At 39.3% G+C, this 22,757-nt stretch overlaps 1 protein-coding gene across 1 annotated transcript in view; it reads left to right on the forward strand.

Annotated features, from left to right (window-relative positions):
- Nucleotides 1–22,291, forward strand: part of LOC136679131 (immunoglobulin superfamily DCC subclass member 4-like) — an 80,035-nt gene extending 57,744 nt beyond the window's left edge. The window contains exons 4-20 of the mRNA XM_066657437.1: nt 15–148; nt 6,065–6,196; nt 7,979–8,131; nt 8,436–8,846; nt 9,322–9,486; nt 9,675–9,812; nt 10,605–10,769; nt 11,084–11,299; nt 11,411–11,512; nt 12,177–12,360; nt 12,742–12,869; nt 13,361–13,531; nt 14,798–14,932; nt 16,468–16,570; nt 18,441–18,660; nt 19,481–19,609; nt 21,019–22,291. Coding sequence (XP_066513534.1) covers nt 15–148; nt 6,065–6,196; nt 7,979–8,131; nt 8,436–8,846; nt 9,322–9,486; nt 9,675–9,812; nt 10,605–10,769; nt 11,084–11,299; nt 11,411–11,512; nt 12,177–12,360; nt 12,742–12,869; nt 13,361–13,531; nt 14,798–14,932; nt 16,468–16,570; nt 18,441–18,660; nt 19,481–19,609; nt 21,019–21,546 — 3,214 coding nt within the window. The 3' untranslated portion in view covers nt 21,547–22,291. The remainder of the gene's footprint in view (nt 1–14; nt 149–6,064; nt 6,197–7,978; nt 8,132–8,435; nt 8,847–9,321; nt 9,487–9,674; nt 9,813–10,604; nt 10,770–11,083; nt 11,300–11,410; nt 11,513–12,176; nt 12,361–12,741; nt 12,870–13,360; nt 13,532–14,797; nt 14,933–16,467; nt 16,571–18,440; nt 18,661–19,480; nt 19,610–21,018) is intronic.
- Nucleotides 22,292–22,757: the final 466 nt, after the last annotated feature.

Genomic DNA, 22,757 nt, shown 5'->3' on the forward strand with positions numbered 1-22,757 from the left:
ACCCTGTCCAACAGGTATGCAACTCTTCCAAATGGGGTCCTGCAGATTTTGGGTGTTAGTAAAGATGACGAGGGATTGTACCGATGTATGGCATCCAACTCAGCACGAAAACGCTACAGCAAAGATGCTTCCCTTATCGTCACACCAGGTACACACACACAACATTATTGTTTTTATATATATATATATATATATATATATATATATATATATATATATATATATATTATTTATGTTATTATGTTATATTGTCCCAGAAATAATAGCGCTAATGTATATTACTGTCATATTAAGACCATTCTATGCCACTGATATAAAGATGATATATTAGCAACACAATGCAAACTTTATAGAGCAATTTAACTTTTAGCAAAAATATATCTACCATCTAACAGAGTGTAAACAAATACTGTAGTAAACACAATGGGCAACACTGAGATCAACAAATATGAAGAAATGTTCATATATTGTATGATAAGTCAGTAATGTAATTATTGTGACAAGCCTATGGTCACCACATATTTTCTATCTTCCGCTAACACAATTTCAGTTGAAAGTCTAACAGAACTTTTATACTAATTAAAAGAAGCCTGGATTGACCAACATAGCACTGAGTGGCAGGAGAGGAGAAAGGCAGTCTTACCCAACCAGAAATTGTGAGGCCAGATGTGCTTTCTTGAACCCGCAACCATCAGACGTTAGAGCCAACACTCAGGCTGTTGTGTCACTTGAGAGCCTGAGTAAAAAGTCACAAAAGCAGTAGCTTACACCGACACTCACACAAACACAGAGCTTCACTATTATGGGGCTCATCTTCAGTTTGAGAAGTGTCTGAAAAGTGTATGGAGCCTGAAGGGCATTTTCTCATTAGAGTGACTGTAATGAGCTTCACTCCTCAGACTTATCTCCTGTCAGAGACAGAGCAGAGCATACATGCTGGAAATCATGGCCACTGAGCTTGGATCAGTGCATTTGTCCTAGCTGAGCTTTCTCTTTTATGTCTCTCTCTTGTGGATTCTTTTCATGTTGAGAGGGTTCTGAACATAAGCATAGTCTACAGCAGTGTGGTGGGTTTATATGTGTTTTGTGTAAGTGGCCACTGCAGAGGAGGTGTTTAATGTGGTGTGCATTGAATGCCTGAGAGTGAGAGAAATAGGGATAGAATGGGAAAGAGGGAGGGAAGTAGGGATAAAGTAAGAGAAGAAAGAGAAGGGAGAAAATAGTGCCCTCTAAAGTTTTGTGCAGTAAAGCATAATATTCATACTTGCAATACAATATTATGCTGCTTTTCTGTGTGTGTGTGTGCGTGCGTGTGCGTGCGTGCGTGTGCGTGTGTGTGTGTGTGTGTGTGTGTGTGTGTGTGTGTGTATTCCCTTTTAAAATCTTAGGAATGTTATATAAGTTTTTAAAGATCTAATGATTCTTAAAATAAACTTCTTTAAAGTTTAACTTTAATTATTTCTTTTATTTTTTTTTCTTAAAGAAAAATGTATTCTCTTTTTATACTTTGAGGACTGAAACTGATGATGTTGGATCATTTTAATACAATATATAAAAGGTTTGATCTTGTATGCCGAGAGAATGAACCCTGTCTTTAAGTGTTGAGACTCTGGAGTAGCTTCAGTTGGCTGCTTGAAAGCATGTGCAGTGCTGAAAAAATCCTTGAAAAAGGAAAAAACAAAAGAAAAGTATAATACTGTTTCCAAACGACTCTGACACTTCTTGCAGATCTTTGTTATAATTTCAAGATACATACATATATTTAACATAGTATGGCTTTTATTTGGAAATATAAATCAATTCAGGAATGTTTGATAAGTATTACTCTATGAATAGGCATTATGAGAATGGCATGAAGCTTTGTGTATGGTGTGCGTGTTTGAAGTCAGACTGAAAGCCATGACTATGCACACAGCAGTATATTCCACTACAGGCTCTTTGTTCTGTGTGTTTGTTGCTAGTACAGCTTTGCAGCTAGTACAGCTTCAACTCTTCTGGGAAAGCTTTCCGCAAGGTGTAGGAGTGTGTCTATGGAAACGTTTGACCATTCTTCCAAAAACACATGTGTGAGGTCAGACACTGATGTTGAACAAGAAGGCCTGACTCGCAGTCTCCGCTCTAATTTGTCCCAGAGGTGTTCTGTCAGGTTGAGGTCAGGACCTCCACACCAAACTTGTTCACCTATATCTTTATGCACATTACTTTGTGCACTGGTGTGTAGTCATGTGGGAACAGGAAGAGACCATCCCCAAACTGTTGCCACAAAGTTGGGAGCATGATATTGTCCAAAACCTCTTGGTATGCTGAAGTCTTAAAAGTTCCTTTCACTCAGACTAAGGGGCCGAAATTCTGAAAAACAACCCCACACCATCCCCCCTCCACCAAATTTTACACATGGCACAATGCAGTCAGACAAGTACCGTTTTACTGGCAACCGCCAAACCCAGACTTGTCTATTGGATTGCCAGATGGAGAAGCTTGATCTGTCACTCCAGAGAACACGTCTCCACTGCTCTAAAGTCCAGTGGTGGCATGCATTACACCACTGCATCCGATGCTTTGCATTGCATTTGGTGGCGTAAGGCTACAGCTGCTTGGCCATTGAAACCCATTCCATGAAGCACTCTACGCACTCTTCTTTATTTTACCCTGCTTCATTGATCACATGCTGTCATTTTACGTGGCCTACTACATTGTGGGTTGTTGCTGCTGTTCCCAATCGCTTCCACTTTGTTATAATACTATTAAGAGTTGACAGATGGAATATTTAGTAGTGGAAAATTTCACAACTGGACTAGTTGCACAGGTGGCCTCCTATCATGGCACCATGCTGGAATGCACTGACTGGAAGTGTCACATGCTTAACTGTATTTTCTTTGTTGTTGCTGTCAAGACTAAACTCTGTATTCCCAAAATGGAAACTTTACAGGAGAATGAAAAGCATTCCTATCTTTTAATGTACACTCATTTTTAAGAGTTTTTATTCCAAGCATTTGAACCATTTTTATTGGTTCTACTGAAATTTAACAGAATGTATATGTCAGCATGTGTTTTAAAAAATGAAGAGGCATTATGTTCTTTGTACACTAGATTACGTAGGACATTATCAGGATACATTTCCTGGTACATGTCCAGCTTTGCTTTATTCATTCATATGTATTTTGGGATGTGTGTCTTAAAAATATATGCTGCTATGACAGTGGTGTCAAATGATTATTCTAGTTTGACCTAGTGTGATCTCTATTATAAATTCATTGTATTATAAACAGTACGATCTCTATTATAAAGTCATTGTTCATGAGACACTTTCTTGACACCTAAATTTGTCTTTTTATGACAACTAGCACAAATGTACATTAACATTTTATAAAGGCTTAGACCAACAAGTGTCAGGTGCCTGAAAAGCTGCTTTTGTCGAATCCAATCTTAAAAAGGTTATGACAACTAATATTTCAGTGGATTAAACCTTGGCTTAACACCCCCAACCCCAACCCCCACTCTGGTGTAGCTACCTGTGTGTGAGAGATTGGATTGACCCACTTTGAATGCTTGTATTCTGCTCACTCTCACTCTGGAGGCTGGATATAATCTGAATGATTAATTTATAATGTGCTGACTGGATCCGCATCTACATGCGTCTTCCACTTCATTACCATAATGTTTGGACTGCTGGAGTCGAGGCACAACAGACGTTGTTTCTATGGCTATGCCCAGTCTAGATGAGGCCTTCTCATGTAAGGTATACAGTTAGATTTACCTATTCATTTTAAGCGTTAGTTTAAAGGCTAAATGTAAGCACAGTAATCTGCCCAAGTTTTAATATCCTCTCTGTATGTCTGCTGTATTTTTGTTTCCCCTTGCTCTCTCTCTCTCTCTCTCTCTCTCTCTCTCTCTCTCTCTCTCTCTCTCTCTTTCCATCTCTCTGTCTCTCTCTGCCCTCTTTAGAGTGTTTGAGACAGCTGTTTGTGGACAGGTTGGAGGAGCTTTGACCTGGAGTCATTTTCCCTAAAGCTAACTGTGTTAACTGGCAGTCAAGCTGCCCTATTATAGAAGCATGCAAAAACATATTATTTGATTTCATTGCCATTTATAATGTATTGTCATTTATAATACTGATATTGCAAAAGCCTGAAATATGCAAATTTGACCTTCACTGCTCAATTTATCTGGCTATTTTTTAAAGCTTTCAAAAAATTATTATTATTTCCTTTTTTGTTAAAGCAATTCAGGCCAACTCTTAACCTCATTTCAAGTGTTCACCAGTGTTTGATGAATTTACTTTAGTAGATTTTGTGATTGCAGAATGTAGCAATATAGTTTACACGGTACCCACTTGTATCCACACAAATACAATCTTTTTTTCTTTTCTTTCTTTCTTTCTTTCTTTCTTTCTTTCTTTCTTTCTTTTTTCTTTCTTTCTCTCTTACTTTTTTCAGTTTTCCCTATGTATCAAATGTGAAAAGGGCACTTGCCTTGAAGATTGGCCCTTAAATACAAACCCATGTGATATTTAATTGCACACACAGAAAATCCGTGACTGGGTTTAATCATAAAAGTCTAATCAGCTGTATTAAAATTACTTCTCATTTGAACAAAGAATTATTGGACAAATTAAATGTACGGTGACATGAAATATGTAGTGATGTAAAAAATGTGTTTGTTTTTATGTTACAACTAACATATAGACTAAATTCTACATACTAGCTTTAGGCAAGTAATTGATACGTGTGACTAATGAACTTTGCTCAGTAACTATATACAGCCATGCAGTTTTGGAACCCTTGACATTTTTCCAGAAAATTAATTAAAAACAGAAAAATTTCACACAAAGCTCCAAAAAATGGGCCAGACAAAATTATTGGCAACCTCAGCTTAATATTTGGTCTCTGATATTTGAAGGGTGCCTTCTCCCAACAGCATTTTTAAAATCTCTCCACCATATTTGTAGGTACTGTGTTATTTTCTTTGTAGGTTTTCGGTAAACAGTAGAATGATGTGCTTTACCAAAAAGCTCTATCTTGGTCTCATCTGTCCACAAGACATTTTCCCAGAAGAATTTTGGGATACTCACGTACATTTTGGTAAACTGCAGTCTAGCTTTTTTATGTCACAGTGGGGTTCTCCTGGGTCTCCTGCCATAGCGTTTCATTTCATTCAAATGTTGACGGATAGACACTGATGCACCCTCAGCCTGCAGGGCAGCTTGAATTTCTTTGGAACTTGATTGGGGCTGCTTAACCACCATCTGGACTATCCTGCGTTGCAACATTTCATTCAATTAAATTCAATTATTCTCTTCCATCCACATTTAGGGAGAATAGCTAGAGTGTCATGGGTTGTACATTTCTTGATTATGTTGTGCAGCATGGACAAAGGAACATCAAGATCTCTGGAGATGGACTTTTAACCTTGAGATTGTTGATATTTTTCCTCAGACAGTTCTTTTCTCTTCTTTCTGTTCTCCATGCTTAGTGTGGCACACACAGACACACAATGCAAAGATTGAGTCAACTTCTCTCCTTTTTTATCTGGATTCAGGTGTGATTTTTATATTGCCCACACCTGTTACTTGCCACAGGAGGGTTTAAAAACAAACATCTCATGCTTGAAACAAGTTATTTACCTACAATTTTGAAGAGGTGCTAGTAATTTTGGAGTTTTGCATGAAATTATATACATTTTGGCTTATGTTGTGTGGTTTCAATACGCTCAAAGGAAATAAACATGTATATAACAAAACATGTGTAATTGCAATAATTTACTGGGAGAAATACTTTTCAAATTTCAGAGGTACCAACATTTCTGGCCATGACCGAATCTTCAGACTTCATCTGTATTGTCACTGTCATAATTTCAGTGTTTCAGTTAAAAGTGACCTGAGAATTTCCCATGCGTTTCTTCCAATAATTGTATACCTCCTTCGTATGTGTGTGTGGGTGTGTATATATAATGTATATAGAAATTGTTCTTTCTTTCTCTCTCACTCTCTCTTTTTCTCTCTCATATTTATATTAGAAATGTGTTCATTTAGTGTGTGTGTTTTTGTGCGTGTGTCTGAGTTCAGCTTCATCGGTGGAGAATGATGTGGTAATTACAGCTCCACCACGAGATCTGATTGTGGTGCTGGGCCAGCCGGCAGTGCTGGAGTGTATGGCTCAGGGTCAACCTAAGCCATTTGTGTCCTGGAGTAGACAAGGTAAGAACACATTAAAAAAAAGTACACATTAATATATTGCTGGGCAGACATCTGAGATCACCTTTAAATTAATTTCCAAGCAAAATAGCCATGAAATAAATGTTAATGTAATTATAACTGAAAACAGAGGATTTTAAAATTTGAGTTTTAAATAATGATATATAGACAGAATGGGATGCCTTACAATGTGCTTTGAAAATAGGAAATTCTCAAATGGAACAAAAAGACTACTTCTAGGCCATCTTTCAACTTAAAAAAAATTAGGCCAATTGGTGAAATGTAGATATGAATCTATGTATTTAGACTATATATCTTGGTGAGCAGAAGTCAAAATAATCTGCGATGGCATATCATAATATGCAAGTGTAATATATATACATTTTCCACTGGGATTCCACTGGCTCATAATTTGAGGATTTGTGGCATTGGATACATGCTTGACACAGTAGATTCTCTGCCTCTCTTTACCACTTCACAACACAAACAAACCTGCACCCACCCACACGCACAAACACAAATGCAATTGAACACACACACACATACACACATGCACACACCCACACACACACACACACACACACACACACACACACACACATGCATATATGGTTGTTCTCTGTTAAATTGCATGATCCACACATCATCAATTCATCATCCTGTTTTTAACTTTCCAGTATATAATAAGTAGACAGTGAGGTGGATGAGTGTAAGGCCTTTCCTTTGTCTACTGGCTAACATGGCAGATGCTTCTGGTCAGTACATGTTCCAAAGTCCTCTACTGCCACCTGATGGTTTCCAAAGTTCTAAAGCTTTCTATATAATTCAGTGGCTGACATTTAAACCTCAGTCATTCAGACTTCCTAACAGGAGATTCTGTGCCGTGTTGATGATAGGAACCAGGGGGCGCAATGACTGCATTGCAAATATTACAATTGTAAACTATATCGCCAAAAGCCCAAAGGAATTGGTTGGAACTTCATAAACAATGATCGCAGGCTGTATCCTCTAGCCAACAATTGGTCATAATGATGTGGAGATAATGGGAGTGGTGTGGACCAATGTGAAGATCAACAGAGGTGTCTGCTAAAGAAGCTGAGTTAAATCAAATTTTAAGAAGTTTGTATGTACTTTTGGACCTATAATGACTTTGCTGTCCAGGATTATCACTGATAATAGTTGTAGTTGTAGATTCAAAAGCATGGATTAATTGTCTGTAAGTGCTTCAGGGTCTATTTTTTATATATATATAAAATCCCTGATTTATAAGGTTGTTAAAGGGCCAGTTCTGTACATATTTTTTCTATTATTTCAATATCCCATTTTGACATTTGTGGTTTTATGAATAAAAAAATATTTAATTTATTTGTACTTGACGGTTCATAACATTTTTTTTATCCAGCTAGACTGGTTTGGTTATTTTCTGTTATTTATTTTCTAATATTTGTAAATTAACTCTGTTCTGATTAGCTGCCTTGTATTATACATCATTTAAAAAGCAGATAGATTGAATAGTGAATAGTGTACAAAGACCAGAGAAACCATGATGAAGAGCCTGGAAATAAAGCCTTGGGATTCCAGATTAGTACATTTAACTTACTCACTTGTGGTGTAATTGCCTTTTTTCTAAACTGTTAAATAAACCTAACCTGACATAGAATTACACCACAAACACTGCTAGAAATGTTAATGTAGTTTAGAAGCTATGTGTTCAGTTCTGTTATACTTATTCTGCTTTATCTCTATTTTTCTTTTGATTTTATGTAACCACCTGTCGGGGTACAGACGGGAAGCCCATTTCGACAGATGTGGTTGTCCTAGCAACCAACCTAGTGATCCCAGACACACACACTCAGCATGCTGGAGTGTATGTGTGTCGTGCCAACAAGCCCCACACCCGGGAGTTCATCTCTGCCTCAGCTGAGATCCGTGTGCTTGGTGAGCTTCAGTGACTCAGTAGTGTTACATTAAATGAGACTGAGACACTGCACTTACTTGTACCACATGTTCCACATACTTGCACCACATACTGAGCGAAATACAATATAATGACTTTGTGTTTTTTCTCTCATTTGCTTTATACATGTTTTTTTTCATATTTCCTTTTTTGTTGTTTCCATGTATTTATCCTTTCTTTTTTCTATTTATTTCCTTCTTCCCTAATTCTGATTATTGTTTTCTTTCTTACTATTGTTTCTTTTACATTTTCTGTTCTGCCCTCTTTTATCCCTGTCTCTCTCAGCTCCTCCTGTAATTCTGCAGCCTCCAGAGTCGAGGGCTCTCTCTCGGGCAAACACGGCTCGTTTTGTTTGTAACAGTTCTGGTGACCCTGCTCCCGTTTTACACTGGTTAAAAAACGGAGAGCCGGTGCAGTGGTCAGCTCGAGTGAAGACTCAGAGTCCTGGAGTTCTGCTCATTAATCAGCTGGGTTTGGAGGATGCTGGGTACTACCAGTGCATCGCCTCCAACAGCCTTGGCACGGCCTGTGCCACAGCCAAGCTGTCGGTCATCGTGAAGCAGGGTCTGCCCAGCTCCCCGCGACACCTGCAGGCCACACCCCATTCCAGCACCTCTGCCCTGCTCTCCTGGGACCCCCCTGAACACAACAGTGACCAGGTCATCGGTTTCTCTATCCACTACCAGAGCACCACAGGTCTGTGAGCCAGTGGAGTGTGGATTCTGTATAATTTTATAACATTGTTTAGTGTGTATATAAACAATGGATATTGCAGGTATAAGTGAATTGCTATAATTATGGTCTGTTTACTGTTTAAATTCATAAAACACTACCTTTCTACCCTTTCTCCTGTGATTATCTTCTCTCTCTCTCTCTCTCTCTCTCTTTCTCACGTTGTTTTTCCTTCTCATTCTGTTTTTCACTTTTTGCTCATTCTCTTTTCTCTGTAACACTTGCTTCCATTTTCTCCTCCTACTCCCTCTTTCTATCCCTTTTTCTCTCTTTCTCTTATCTACATGTCTTGCTCCCTTTTTCATTCTGTCTCTCTCACTTTAATACTCCTTTTAATCCTATCAATTTTTGTCTTGTTCTATTCCTGAAATGTTTTTGTTTTTTGTCTTGTGCTCTCTCTCTCTCTCTCTCTCTCTCTCTCTCTCTCTCTCTCTCTCAGGTTCTGATAACATGGAGTATCAGTTTGCAGTCAACAATGATACAACAGAGTTCCATGTGAAGGAGCTGCAGCCTCACACTGTCTACACCTTTTACATGGTGGCCTATTCACCCATGGGCGCCAGCCACCCATCACAACCTGTCACTGTGGAGATGTTGGAGGATGGTAAGTGCTGATTGGAGGGTATGCATAAGGAAATATGACATTAAACAACACTCCATTCACCTGATTAGACTGTGTACATAAAGTACAGTTAGAGCCTACCCATTTCAAATGAAGAAACTGTTTTCAAATTATTCCAAGCTAAAGAACATTTCATGTTAAAACTTAAGTTCCCATTGTCCTGTATGCAGTACCCAGTGCTCCACCACAGCTGTCTCTGCTCAGCACTTCCCCGACTGAGATCAGAGTCATGTGGCTGCCCCTCTCCTCTCAGCTAAGTCGTGGAGACATTACACGATACCGCATTGACTACTGCACGTTAGAGAATGGTGAGATACTCTTGTTGGTCACTATTTATGATGTAGGATTGTAAGCATGTTCCAAAATGATATGTATAATATAGATAAATAAAATATATATGTAATTATACACTAAATGGTAATTTCACAGGAGTTGGCAAATTTATTTCTTAGGTTTTCCTTTTCATTACTTTTTTTGATAGTAAATGTGTAATAAATGAAAGGACTCCAGCTAGACATCTCTACAAGGTGCATGCCAGTGAGATTTTGGCTGGTGAGATTGGAATTGTAGCCAGTGGCAGTCTTTAAGCCCACCTTGAGGTTTATTCTAGTGATAATATGCCCTTATTGTGTATTGCATATAGTGCCCGGTACTGGTATTGAGAAGCAATGAGTCATCTGTGATACAGGCAGTGGACCAGGGTTTTTGTATGAATGGACAGTCATATTGGGTAGAGTGAACATTTAGTGAGTGCTTATGTCTTTGTACCATTAGAATGTTTTAGTGTGTACACATGTCTCTATCAGTGTGGAGCAGCAGGGAGACAGGCAGATGTTGGGGTGTGTTTCCTGCCACAGTTGAGTGCTTCTGCCTCTATTAGAACTCCTGCATGTCTGACGAACTGGAGTGAAGGCCAAACAAAAGACACTCCTTTTGGCTCTGGTGTAGAAGAGCCATATTACTGATAAGACTAAGCACATTTGGGAAGTGAAGTACTCTGTGCCATTGTTCATGTATGTGTATCAGCAAGCTGCACATTGAAATAATTAGCCTTTGTGGATGCCTGTGTGTTCTCTGTGGTGTGTTTTTGTGTGGTTCAGCAGACAAAGTGTTTTCAGTGGAGGTGGGTGGGAATGAGACACAGGCGACCCTAAAAGATCTGAAGCCCAACCAAACTTACCAGCTACGGATGGCTGCAGGAACACGAGCTGGATTCGGCCAGCCATCAGACTGGGCCATTCATCATACGCCCAATCTTACTCAGGGTGAGGATAAATACACATACGTACATATTGTGGAATCTAAAATCTGAGGCCACAAGGGAATTCTAGAATTTCATTAGTTCTGAATTCATTAGTATTCTGAATAGCAAAACAAATAAATGATCAGGGAAGTAAAATGCAGAAAATGTACTAACTTTGTATTCTCCTCAAAGCATGTGCTAGCCCACAGCCTTTTAGATTTGTAGCATTGTGTGATTAAGTCGTCTGGATGTTCTGAATAATTTATGTTTCTGTGTACTCTCTCACTCTCTTTTTGTCGTTTGCTCTCTCTCTCACACACTCCCCCTGTCTTCTAGTGCTCTTTGCTCCTACTGAGCTTAAAGTCAGAGCAAAGATGCATTCCCTTCATGTCACTTGGCAGCCTCCACCCAATCACACGCAGATCACCAGCTACAAACTGGCCTATCGGGAGGTGGATGGAGAAGAGCTGACCAATGAAGAGATTCCTGTGGGTGATGCTCATCAAATTAGGCTCCGCAAACGAGTAAAGCATTATGAAATCACAGGCCTAGGTAAGAAGATGTTTTTGCCCTCACACCAACAAGTGATTATAACGACACTCTTTTATGTAGAGCTGTATGTGTATGCGTAGTTTAATAGATAGATGCATGTGTGGGTTTCAGCTCCGGATCGTCTATATGAAGTGAAAGTGTGGGCGTGTAATAAACAGACTGAAGGCTATCCTGCCGTATGGAAGGGACGCACAGAGAAATTAACTGATCGAGGTTTGTATGTGTATGAATTGATGATGAGGTTAAGGTTAATAATGGTGTGTTTATATTGGTCAGTTTTGGTCGAGCAAAAATAAACCCTAAGTAAGTATGAATGCTTCCTTTTGAACTCTGGTGCACATGAAACAAGTGGATCGAAACTTTCTGAGCAGGTTGAGGGTTCAAACACCAGCTTGGGTCACTCTCTTTAAGGGGTTTGGTGTATTCTCCCTGTGACTGTGTGGGTTTCCTCCAGGGGGTTCTGTTTCTGTCCACGATCCAAAAACAGACACTGTTAGGTGAACGGGCTATACAAACAGGTAAATGAAAATAATGAATGTGTAAAAGTATGAAAGTATGACAGATCAGAGCTGTACAGTCATCAAGGTTGGTATTTTAAACACTGATATACAGCACTGGATGTTTCTCTTAAATTTTAGGGTGTAGCAGGTATCACTCTGACAAACATTTTTACTGCCAATGTATTTCCTTTTAATTTATATTGTACATATCCTTTTATAAATAGTGAATTCAAATGGAGACATACTGTTGCACACACAAAACGTGTATAATCTCCATAGAAAAACATTAAATAAAATGGCATGCTATGTCACGGTTCCAAATATTTCCTCCAGTAACTCCTAGTTATACATATGTGTATGTGTTTTGTGTGTTGCAGTGAGACCACCGGACTACCTCCCCCCACTGCCCCCCAGTAGTGTTAAAGCTCAGGCTAACAGCTCCACTTCCATCTGGTTGCAATGGGAGAAGCCACCATTCAATAATGTCCGCATCATCACATACACCATCCGCTGCAGCCCAGCAGGCACCCGCAATGCATCTCTCGTGTCTTACTACACCAGGTGAGGGACAACACACATATACAATGTCTTTATTACCATCTTATGAAGTTTGAGGGAATGAGGGAATATCACAGGCTTATAAAATTGCCATTGTCAAACATATATTAGAATAGGCCTAAAAACCACCACGCTACTCCCAGCTGGAGAATGAGTTTTACTAATATGAACTTCTGAGTATGATTGATAGTACTGTTAGTGCAGATTTGTTTCCTATACATTATCTTTGCATGTAGAAAAATAAATAAATTGCAAAATTTGACAAACATGAAAAGCTTCAAATATAATTTTGAACTCTTGGTGAAAGCCCTAGGGGATGACACACGTATTAAAATGTATTGTCTAGTGTGTGGACAGTTGTGCTTACACATTTTGCTTTTGCAGCACTTCTCAGGAGATCCTCTTGGGGGCACTAAAGCCCTTCACTCGTTACGAGCTGGCTGTCCAGTCTAATGGCATTAATTTTGGGGGCCCCTTCAGCAGCACAGTAGAGGAGTCCACACTGGCAGACCGTTAGTATTCATACAAACCCTTTTTAACATCTGTGGCACAGTCTATACCTAATTATAAGGCAGTGAATCAGTGAAGCCTGAAAAATGGCGGCTTACACTGCATTTAAACGTAAGAACATTCTAGAACATTGTTTTGCATGTATATGTGGGTGTATAGAGGGTAGTGTGTGTGTGTGTGCGTGTGTGTGTGTGTTTCTATTCAGATCTGAGAGTGAATGTGTCAGGATAACAGTGAGGGGAATAGCTCAGAGGGTCGTGTGGAGATAATTAGCTTTAATTAAATGTCCACATTGATCTGGCCCTTTCATTGGCCAAGAGACTCTCAGTCTGTCCATCTCAGCAGCCAAGTGGTGGGGAGCTGTCACCACTACCATTTGTTGTCAAGGCGACGGAGAAGCTGACCAAAGTGGGGGTGGATGTTGGTGAAAATATCTCCTGTTATTTTTGTTGCTTAATATTATGTGTGTGTGTGGGGGGGGGCTGCGTTGTAGGACCCTCATCTCCCCCCACTGACCTGCAGCTGAGTGCTATTAACTCATTCTCTGTGATGGTGAGCTGGCGTCCCCCCTTGGAGCCCAATGGTATCATTGTGAGTTACAGAATGCTCTACAGCGGAAACCTCAGTCAGCCTGAACACCTGTGGACCAACCTCAGCCATGATGGTGAGCACTGTCTGTAAATCTGTAAATGTGGTTATAAACATTTGATAGCATTCATAAGCCTACAAAAAAAACCCATACAAAAGCCTTTCATGACAAGTATTATAAAGTTGCATTATAAAGTGTCAAAACAAGTGTCAATTATTGAAACACTTTTGTGTAAAATTTTATAAAGCTGTTTTAATAACAGTGCTTGCGGAAACTAATTCATAGAAATTCACAGTATGGGGGCTCCATATTGGTTCACCAGGAGATCTTCAGTTCTATTCCTGGTGATGCCTCAGGCTGTTTTCCCAAAAAATGTGCAAAAAGTACTGCTGCATATCTAAACACATTATTCAGATGGATTTGTGATGCAGTAGACACGCAGAGACATTGTAGATGACAGTTGCTCTTATGCTGCTGCACAGTTTGTGTTGGTCATCCTCTTGTCCTTCATCAGTGGACACAGGACGCCACTCACAGGACGCTGCTGACTGGATATTTTTTGCTTGGTGGACTATTCTCAGTCTAGTAGTGACATTTAGGGGATTTAGACCTCCACTGTTTACTCATTATGCCACAGCTCTTACAGATCAGTTTTCCTTTTTACTCGATCGGTTTTCACTGGAGATTTTTGTCCGCCACCCATCCAAGGAGCATTTGAATCTCTTCAAAACCCCTTGGGGTAACGTTACGAGCTGTGATTGTGAGTCTGAAAAAATCAAATGCGAAAGCTGCTGTAACTTCAGATATTTTACCACTGGTTAATTTGCACTGGAGCATTGAGAGGACTCTCTGGCCAGTCAGGGCTCTGTAGTGTTTACGTGTCATATTTCATTGCTTAAAAAGTACCTGGTTTCAGGGACCAGGTACCAGATTTGGCCAGGGGAAAAGCAAAAGAGCTGAGTCGAGTGGAGTCGAGTAGGTTCCGTGCAGTAGGAAAGCATCTTAACGCAGTGTCAATGCAGTGCTGAGAATGATCCATTACCAAATTATACCTGCTCTGTGGTGGTCCTCTCACAAAATTGTGCCATTCAGTTGTTCACTGATTTAAATGTAATTTTCTGCAGGTTTTTCATAGTTATGAGTGACAAATCATGTTCAAAAATAATCAAAAATACTGAAAAATATGTTATAATTACAATAAAATAATGTGTGAATAGGTCAAAATAAACAGTTATAATGACATTATTTTCTTCTAGCAAATATATAGAAATATAGTGAAAATGTATTAGTTCATTCATTCATATTCCTTTTTCTTCTCTCCCTCTCTTTCCCCTTCCTCAGGATCTGTGACCAGCACTGAGGTTCTGGGTTTGATGAGCGGAACCCGGTACTATTTTAAGATGGGGGCTTGTACTGAGGTGGGTGTGGGACCTTTCTCTCCCGTAAAGGACGTGCACACACCCCCAAAAAATTACGGTAAGTACATAGAATGTTTCAGTGCTGGGTGTTTGTCAGAAGAGAGTAAGACTTCATCAAGGAATTTAATACAATTTGGCTATTTAGGTTACTTTAAGTGCTCCTTTTCTTCAACACATACAAGCACACACATACACCCACTTCATTCCCTTCACTCTGGCTCCCACTCTGTTGTTTGAGTGGTCGTTAGGCTGGTTTGTTGGGGCTGCTGGCACTTTTCCTGCGGGGCTAATAAGCAAAGCAGCAAACTCTGTTCAGCTCCAACAGCTTGGTAAATTGCAGCCCTCTCTATACTGCTTGCTGCTGCTGCTGCAGTACAGTGACAGCCAGGGCCCTAGCTTTAGAGCAGCAAGGCACATCTTATGTGCTGATTAAGTTGCAGGTGGAGAGTGAGGAAAAAGGAAAAAGAACTGTGCTTCTGAGTGTATCTGTGAGACTAGGTAGTATGTTATTGAAGCCATGTGGCTGTATTCTCCACTGCCATAGAGACAGCCATTACTAGTGCTCAACATCTATGATCCACTTGGGCTGTTAGAAGTGGTATAGTGAGACACATATACACACACACACCAACCCACACTCATCTCACATCACATCCTGTAATCATTCTGACGTTTACTTTGATATCAGAGGCAGTTTAATTCAGGCTGTAAGTACTGAGTGGGCCGGTTATTATACTCAGCTCTTTCCTTCACTGAAATGGACTTGGGAATGTTATATTAGCATTTTTTATATCCAGATCATAAATTATTAGTTTATTTGTCAAAAAGGAACAAGCTTGAAGAAAGAACATCAAAAGACTTGCAGTGGTGAGATAGGTTTAAACGTTTACACAGAATATAATGAACAGATTGAAACTGTATGTGTTACAATAAAAAGCCTATAAATAAATAAAAGAACACATGTCCAACAAATATAAAACTGAAAATGTCCCTCAAAAAACAAATTCAGATATATATTGATGATTTTTATTGCATTATAATGACCCTTTTTTATGTTGACATACATGTATTACATTAAAGGAGGTGAATGTACTGTGACAACATCAGGGTAAGATATAAAGACATCATTTAGTTAAATGTACACAACGTTAATGAAACATGGAACATCAGGGGTCCAAAATTCCTTGGATTATTCAACCATGAAAAAATAGTTACTCGAAAACACAACCATTGATATATAAAAGATATTTGAGTAATTATTTTCAAATGTGATAAATAATGATCTAATTATATGTTAACGTTTAGAAAAGAAGCACATAGCTGCATTTGATCAAGCAAAATACGGTGACTGACAGTGTAAAAATATTGAGGGGAGAACATTTTGAGAAAATTCAAACATAGAATTAAATAATAAAAAAGTACTCAAGGGCTTTAAACTCTCGGTCAGGAACAAAAATTCTATGCTATTTAAATAGCATTTTGATGTCTATACATCAATCCAGCTTGTGTATTACAATATTAAATATTTTTAACTATGTTAATTCTAATAATATTCTGCATTCTCTCCCTCTCATGCTCTCTCTCTCTCTCCAGAACTCGACATACATGCTGTCACTGGGATCATTGTTGGTGTGTGTCTCGGGCTTCTCTGCATCCTGCTCTGCATGTGTGTTAGTTTCCACAACGGAAAAAGCAGGTACACACCAAGTCCCTTTGACAAATTTTCTTTGTAAGTGTAACTGTCTTCATTTGTATTCTCAAGCCGTTTGCCCAACTGAAAGGGTTCTTAAAGTTGTAAGTGTGTGCTATGAATGAAGTCTTTATTACATTGTTGCTGATATAAATGCCTCAGAACCACTCGGCTCTTGAGAACTCTGTGGTTCAGTAATTTTGCTGTGAATTTGACAAACCACTACCATGTTTTAATATGTTTTATACATGATCATGCCCAACAGTATGACAGAATAATCCATATCTTCCATCTCAGACAGCAGCACTGCAATGTTCATGTCGAGTTGACAATCACTGGATCACGAGAATCTGAGAAACTAATTTAAACACCAATGGTGGCGGTTTTAATGATAACAGACTTTATATGAATTAAATGAGAAGGATTTTGGCAGGCCTGTTTTGTTTGCAGATATTATCCCTAATCTGCAATGGCAGTATTACGAAGCTGCTTCCAATGGCAGATATCCCAGCCTGGTAATCACCATCAGTCAGTGTGTATATCATAAGAGTGTGTGTGTGTGTGTGTGTCTATCAGTGCGGAGCAGCAGGGAGACAGGCAGATGTTGGGGTGTGCTTTCTGTCATGGCTGGGTGCTTTTGCTTCTATTAGAACTCCTGTATGCCTACAGAACAGAAATGAAGGCCAAACAAAAGACAGATACACTATGCTTAGCTTTGGCACAGAAAACAGCAAACGCAAATCACTGTCTTATGGGAATTTCTCCGTTATTGTGCAAAAGCATGGGATTATATTTTCATTTCAATATGAAAGGAATGCTGCATTTACATGTACATAAATCTGAACTTTTACATTACAATAATTTTGCATAGCTTTGCATAGATACCAGTGAGAATGGCTTTGACTTCTAGGCTTGTTGTTTGAACACATCTAATGTTGCCTCTTTAATGTGAGCACAGTTACTAGCCTCATGTTTGGTGGATGATATCCGCCTATTGAGCTGTGGATAAGATCGTCGTTAAGTTTGATGGTTTCCAGTTATGTAGTAATGGAACAGTTCAGTGGCCAGTTAAGAATATGATGGCAGGCACACAAGGTGCAATGATGGAAATGTAAATTAATATTTAGGGAAAAAATTAAATGTACATATTTTTCCTGTTGCTGTAAATATAGCTGAAATATATTGAAAGTCTAATGTAGCTTACAAATAAGATGCTAATAGATGCTTATATAAGCCTAAATGGCTTCATGCAAGATGAATATTTAAATCATTATACACTTGCACTAATGCTCTAAAACACATGACGTTGTTAAGTAACAAACCCCCACCCCCACAATTTGTTGTGCAATTCATTCAGTTTCATATTAAGGCTTCCGATGTGTTTGCATGTGGTTTTTGCTATGTCCAGTGATCCGTGACTAATCAATCCTTTGTAGAAAACACTCAAAAATAAGAGATCCTTCAAAGTTCCAAAGTACTTTCTCTGACTGGTTTAAGGCGTTATTCGTCAGTTTTCAGTTACAAACACATTGTTTGTAACTGGGTTGTTGCCCTGTTGTCCACCACCAACTGGTTACAAACGAGAAATAGTGTATCAAAACCACCACGCACCCACCCCCCTTTAACCCTTTCTGTGCCTGTAGACGTTGACATGTTTTTTTTTTTTTTTTGTTTTTTTTTTTTGAGGGGATCAAATTATTGATGGGGACAATTCAATAATCGCTGGATATTGGTGGGGACACGTCACTTCCGTCTATGCTAATTATACGCCCTTAAGGCCAGTGCATAGTTTAGTCCATTTGGTACTGGCTCAGGTCTTTCAATTTGACTCTCTGTCTATGTCTTTGTTTTTCTTTCTCTCTCTCTGATCTGTTAGGGATGTGTCTGGGGGTTTAGAGGCCAGTGCATTGAGCTCCCAGTACCGCAGGGGTGGACATGCTATGTCAACTGGTGTGTCTGACTGCACTGACTGCCACGAGCTGGAGACCCTGATGCCTCCCTCAGCCCACAACCCTGCTGTGCCCCTCACTGAACCTAATGAGCAACAGAGCCTCATGGGTGGGGTTTTCACTGCTGATGATCCAGCAGAGCCCAAGGTAAAAGTATTGAATTAGTTCACTAATTTCAATGTACCTGTTTAGTATACTGTACTAGACTGTACTGTACAAGTCTCAAATTAACAATGAGCCTCTAATAACTGAAGTTGTAGATTGTGTAGTTATTAGTATTAATTCTTTAAATGTCTCTGAGATACTCTGGCTGTAGTGGTTAGCACTGTCACCTCACAGCAAGACGATCCAGGTTCGATTCCCAGCCCTGGCCGTTCTGTGTGGAGTTTGCATGTTCTCCCTGTGCTTGTGTGGGATTCCTCCGGGTACTCCGGTTTCCTCCCACAGTCCAAAGACATGCACGTGAAGTTGATCAGTCACTCTAAATTACCCATAGGTGTGTGTCTGCTGACAAGAGATAGGGATGCTCAGTTAGCTTCTCTACTCTCATAGTGCACCATGAGTATGACTCTTTTGTGCAGCCAACCATCACAAAGCGATGACGGCCATGTATGTACATATGAGATTCTTTAAAATAAAAAAAAAAACTCATATAATAAAAGGAGAACATTTAGTTAATTTGCACAGGGTAAAATGATAAAATATACGTACAGTTTCTCCTAAATCTACAAATAGATGAAGACTAATACACCATAGCTTGTACACACATATCACAATAATGCATCATATTTAACAAGGACACAGTGTCATTCATTTGAAGCACTGAAATAGTACTCCTTGTAGAACATTTGTTAAACGTGTGCATGAGGTGTGTCTGTGTCTTAAAGCATGTCTATTAGAAACGTTTGTATTTACTTATAAAAAATACACTGCATTTTACTAAACTGCTGTCTTTTTCTTTATCCAGCCAAGCTGGAATGGTTCAGTCAGCCGCGACTGGACCAACAGGATCACCAGATACAGAGACACCATCACAGAGGACTGTCCTTCTCTCATTAACGGACCTCATGACATCACAGCCCTGGAGAACAGCAAGGTGAGAGGGAATGGTGAGAATACATGAGTGAGTGAACTTCCACATTCTGACAGCAGGAGTGTGAAAATATATTTTCTATAGACATGTAATTTCAATCATATGATGAGATGAAGCTGTGCACATATCTGTGAGTGTGAGCATTATTCAGCGGAGTTGATGGACCATGCTGCTTGTAGGCAGGAAACGTGTAGAGAAAGTAATTAACATTTAACAGCCAGTGAAAATGACATAGATAATTAGTACGTGACAGGTGATGTGGTTTGAATAAAGCACTGAAGCTCCTTTCCGACTCGCCAATTACCCTACCCACACACACACACAAGGGGGTGATAAGGAAATAGAGAAATCAAATTAATTCCTGATTTACCTTTTCATCACACCTTATATTGGCCCTGATTTATTCCCCATTGACATATTCGTCATCCTCCTGCTTTTTCGTTTCCAGTCATTACACTTGTAAACACAGCACAAGAGAATAGAGGATGACGGTGTGATGAGCCAATGTTTTCTCAAAATGGGGCTCCAGGCGAATGCAGTAAAGTCTGAAAGCATGTCCATTAGCATGATGAACACCAGACGTCCATCTTGCGCTTGCTACATTCCCTTGACAGACAGCTGTGTTTTGGTTATTATGCATATATAAATAATGCTGACTTATTTTACATTCTGTAAATACTTTAAAGCACAATATTGGTAATGCTTTATTTTGGCCCATGTTCCTGCTTAGCTATCACCTTTACAGATGTTTGAAAAACATGTCTATAGCACTGAATTTTCACTTCAAATCTGTTAAGCCTTGTAATTTTGAGAGCTGCGCATGCTTTCATGTAATACAAAATATCGTTGTGGGCAGGAAAAATATCATCATTTGTCATAGTCAACATGTATGCATGTATTATGTCACAAAATGTTAGTAGACACCCTTAATAATTAGGGTGTTTAGGTACAGGGAAGCGCACCCAAAATAGACATAGATATTACATTCAATCAATTACACACAATCATTATAAAAAAAAACATGTAACTGTACCTAAGGTTAACATGCTCAATGCCAGCTAGAAAGATATAAAGGGTCCCATCACTAGACTGCAAATATATACTTCTGTAATAAAAATATACTTCTGTAATAAAAAAAACTCATATATTACATAGATTCATTACAAACAGAGTGATCTATTTCAAGTGTTTATTTATTTTAAAGTTGATGATTATGGCTTACAGCCAATGAAAAGCCAATATCTCAGAAAATTTGAATATTCTATAAGACCAATTTAAAATAATTTTTAATACAGAAATGTTGGCCTCCTGAAAAATGTATAGTATATGCACTCAATACTTGGTTGGGGCTCCTTTTGCATGAATTGCATGAAATAGCAGAGGGAAGAATGAAATGCTCTTGTGTGTTTCAGACTGGCCATGAGGAGTGTTTGCATTCACTGGGCTCCAATCAGGTGAAAGCAGAAGTGATAGTACATTCTGAGCTGTCCGAAGCAGTGGACGGAGTTCAGAGCAACACTGATCTCTCTTTGGGATGTCCTGTCTCTGAAAACTCCTCTAATGGAAAGGAGGCTCCAACCCAGTCCCCCACAGCACACCCTGCCCCCTCTTCCTTTACCTTAGAGACTCAGCCTCAGTCTCCTCCTGTGTCCAACCATGCCCAGGATGTACTGTCCATTCACAATGGGCCTTTGGAGAGTGGTGGGCTGATCCAGCGAACCTTGGGAGGGACCAGACTCGAGGGGGTTGGGCTAACCAATGGTTTCCATTCCCACGAGAGTGTGCGGCCTGCATGGGAAAGCCTAGACAACGGAGACCACAGACTCTGCCCCAAGAGGAAGGCTCTGTCCCAGAGTGGACTGCCCCCATCCCCAGCAGCCTTCATCACGTCTGGCCTTGTCCAGTCTACCTCAGGTGCACAAGGTTACCTGTGCCCCTAAGCTCAAACGAAGGAACACATGTTTGTAGAATTCCACAAAAGGAGACGGAACACTAGGCTATAAAGGCAGGTGCCTCAACACTGCCCCCTAATGGAGTAGGCTTCATGCTTCTCTGGGGGGCCAAGTAGCCATCTCTTGTCTATTGCAACATTGTTCCATTGTTTTATAAGTATGTACATACAAAATATTTTTTTAGCTCTAGAAACCATGGGTATGCATTTTCTTGCATATCCATGGCACTTTTTTGGGGGGAGGGGTAAGTGTGCATGTATTATATGTACTGATTTTGATATGCATAGTTACATGCACACATTTTTACATACACACACACACAGTATATATAAATATTGTAAAGATTGAGTTTTCTTACTCTGAAGTGAAGGTAGAGGATCCTGAGATCTATGATCAGTCAGCGTGGAAAGAGCAAAAGAAGAATACCTAGTTGACTTAAAAGAATATTCTGGCATTTTACAAACTAATCTCTATTTGCTGCACAATTTTGATGCCTTTATAGAATCAGTGGTGTGGCTGGGATTACTTATTTGTTTATAGTTCATTATTAGAGAGAATCTGTATTGGTAAGAATTTGATTGTTCCTATATGTTTACGCCTTATGCTCTGAACCATAACTATTTTCAGTACATGAAAGAGTGAGCTGCCTGTGAGCTGTGCAGTGTCTGTTAATTTAGTGTAATATTTAAAACACTGAAAAAAATAGACACACTGTAGGATGTGGAATTTGGATGAGGGTGTTTTTTTTCTTTTTTCCATAGATAGAATGAAAAACTGGAGCTGCTAAGTGTTCAGAAATTCATAAATTCCTTTGTCTGTGTCCAACTGTGGACTCATTTTCACTCTCTTTGGCAAAATCTGAAACTGTCGCAGATATTCTGAATATGTAGGATATTTGGATTTTTACTAACCATGGTTTAAGTCATAAACATTTTGGAACACATTGATAATGTGTTCCAATTTATCATCCTAAATTCCACTGTTGTGGCATTTGAAATATTAAAAAAGCTAAGATCAAGTTAAGACTAGCTGCAGCAGATAGAAATTAGGTAAAAACAAAATATCAGATTATTCCTTTAATCTAACAAACTGATCAGAGATCAGTGCCTGAAAAGCAGCTGTAGACCTTCACTGAGAGAGCCCACAACCCTGCCACTCTCTACAGCCTCTAGCTCTCTCAGGGTCAACACACACACACA

The sequence above is a fragment of the Hoplias malabaricus genome, chromosome Y (assembly GCF_029633855.1).
Source record: "Hoplias malabaricus isolate fHopMal1 chromosome Y, fHopMal1.hap1, whole genome shotgun sequence".
Classification (NCBI taxonomy): Eukaryota; Metazoa; Chordata; class Actinopteri; order Characiformes; family Erythrinidae; genus Hoplias; species Hoplias malabaricus.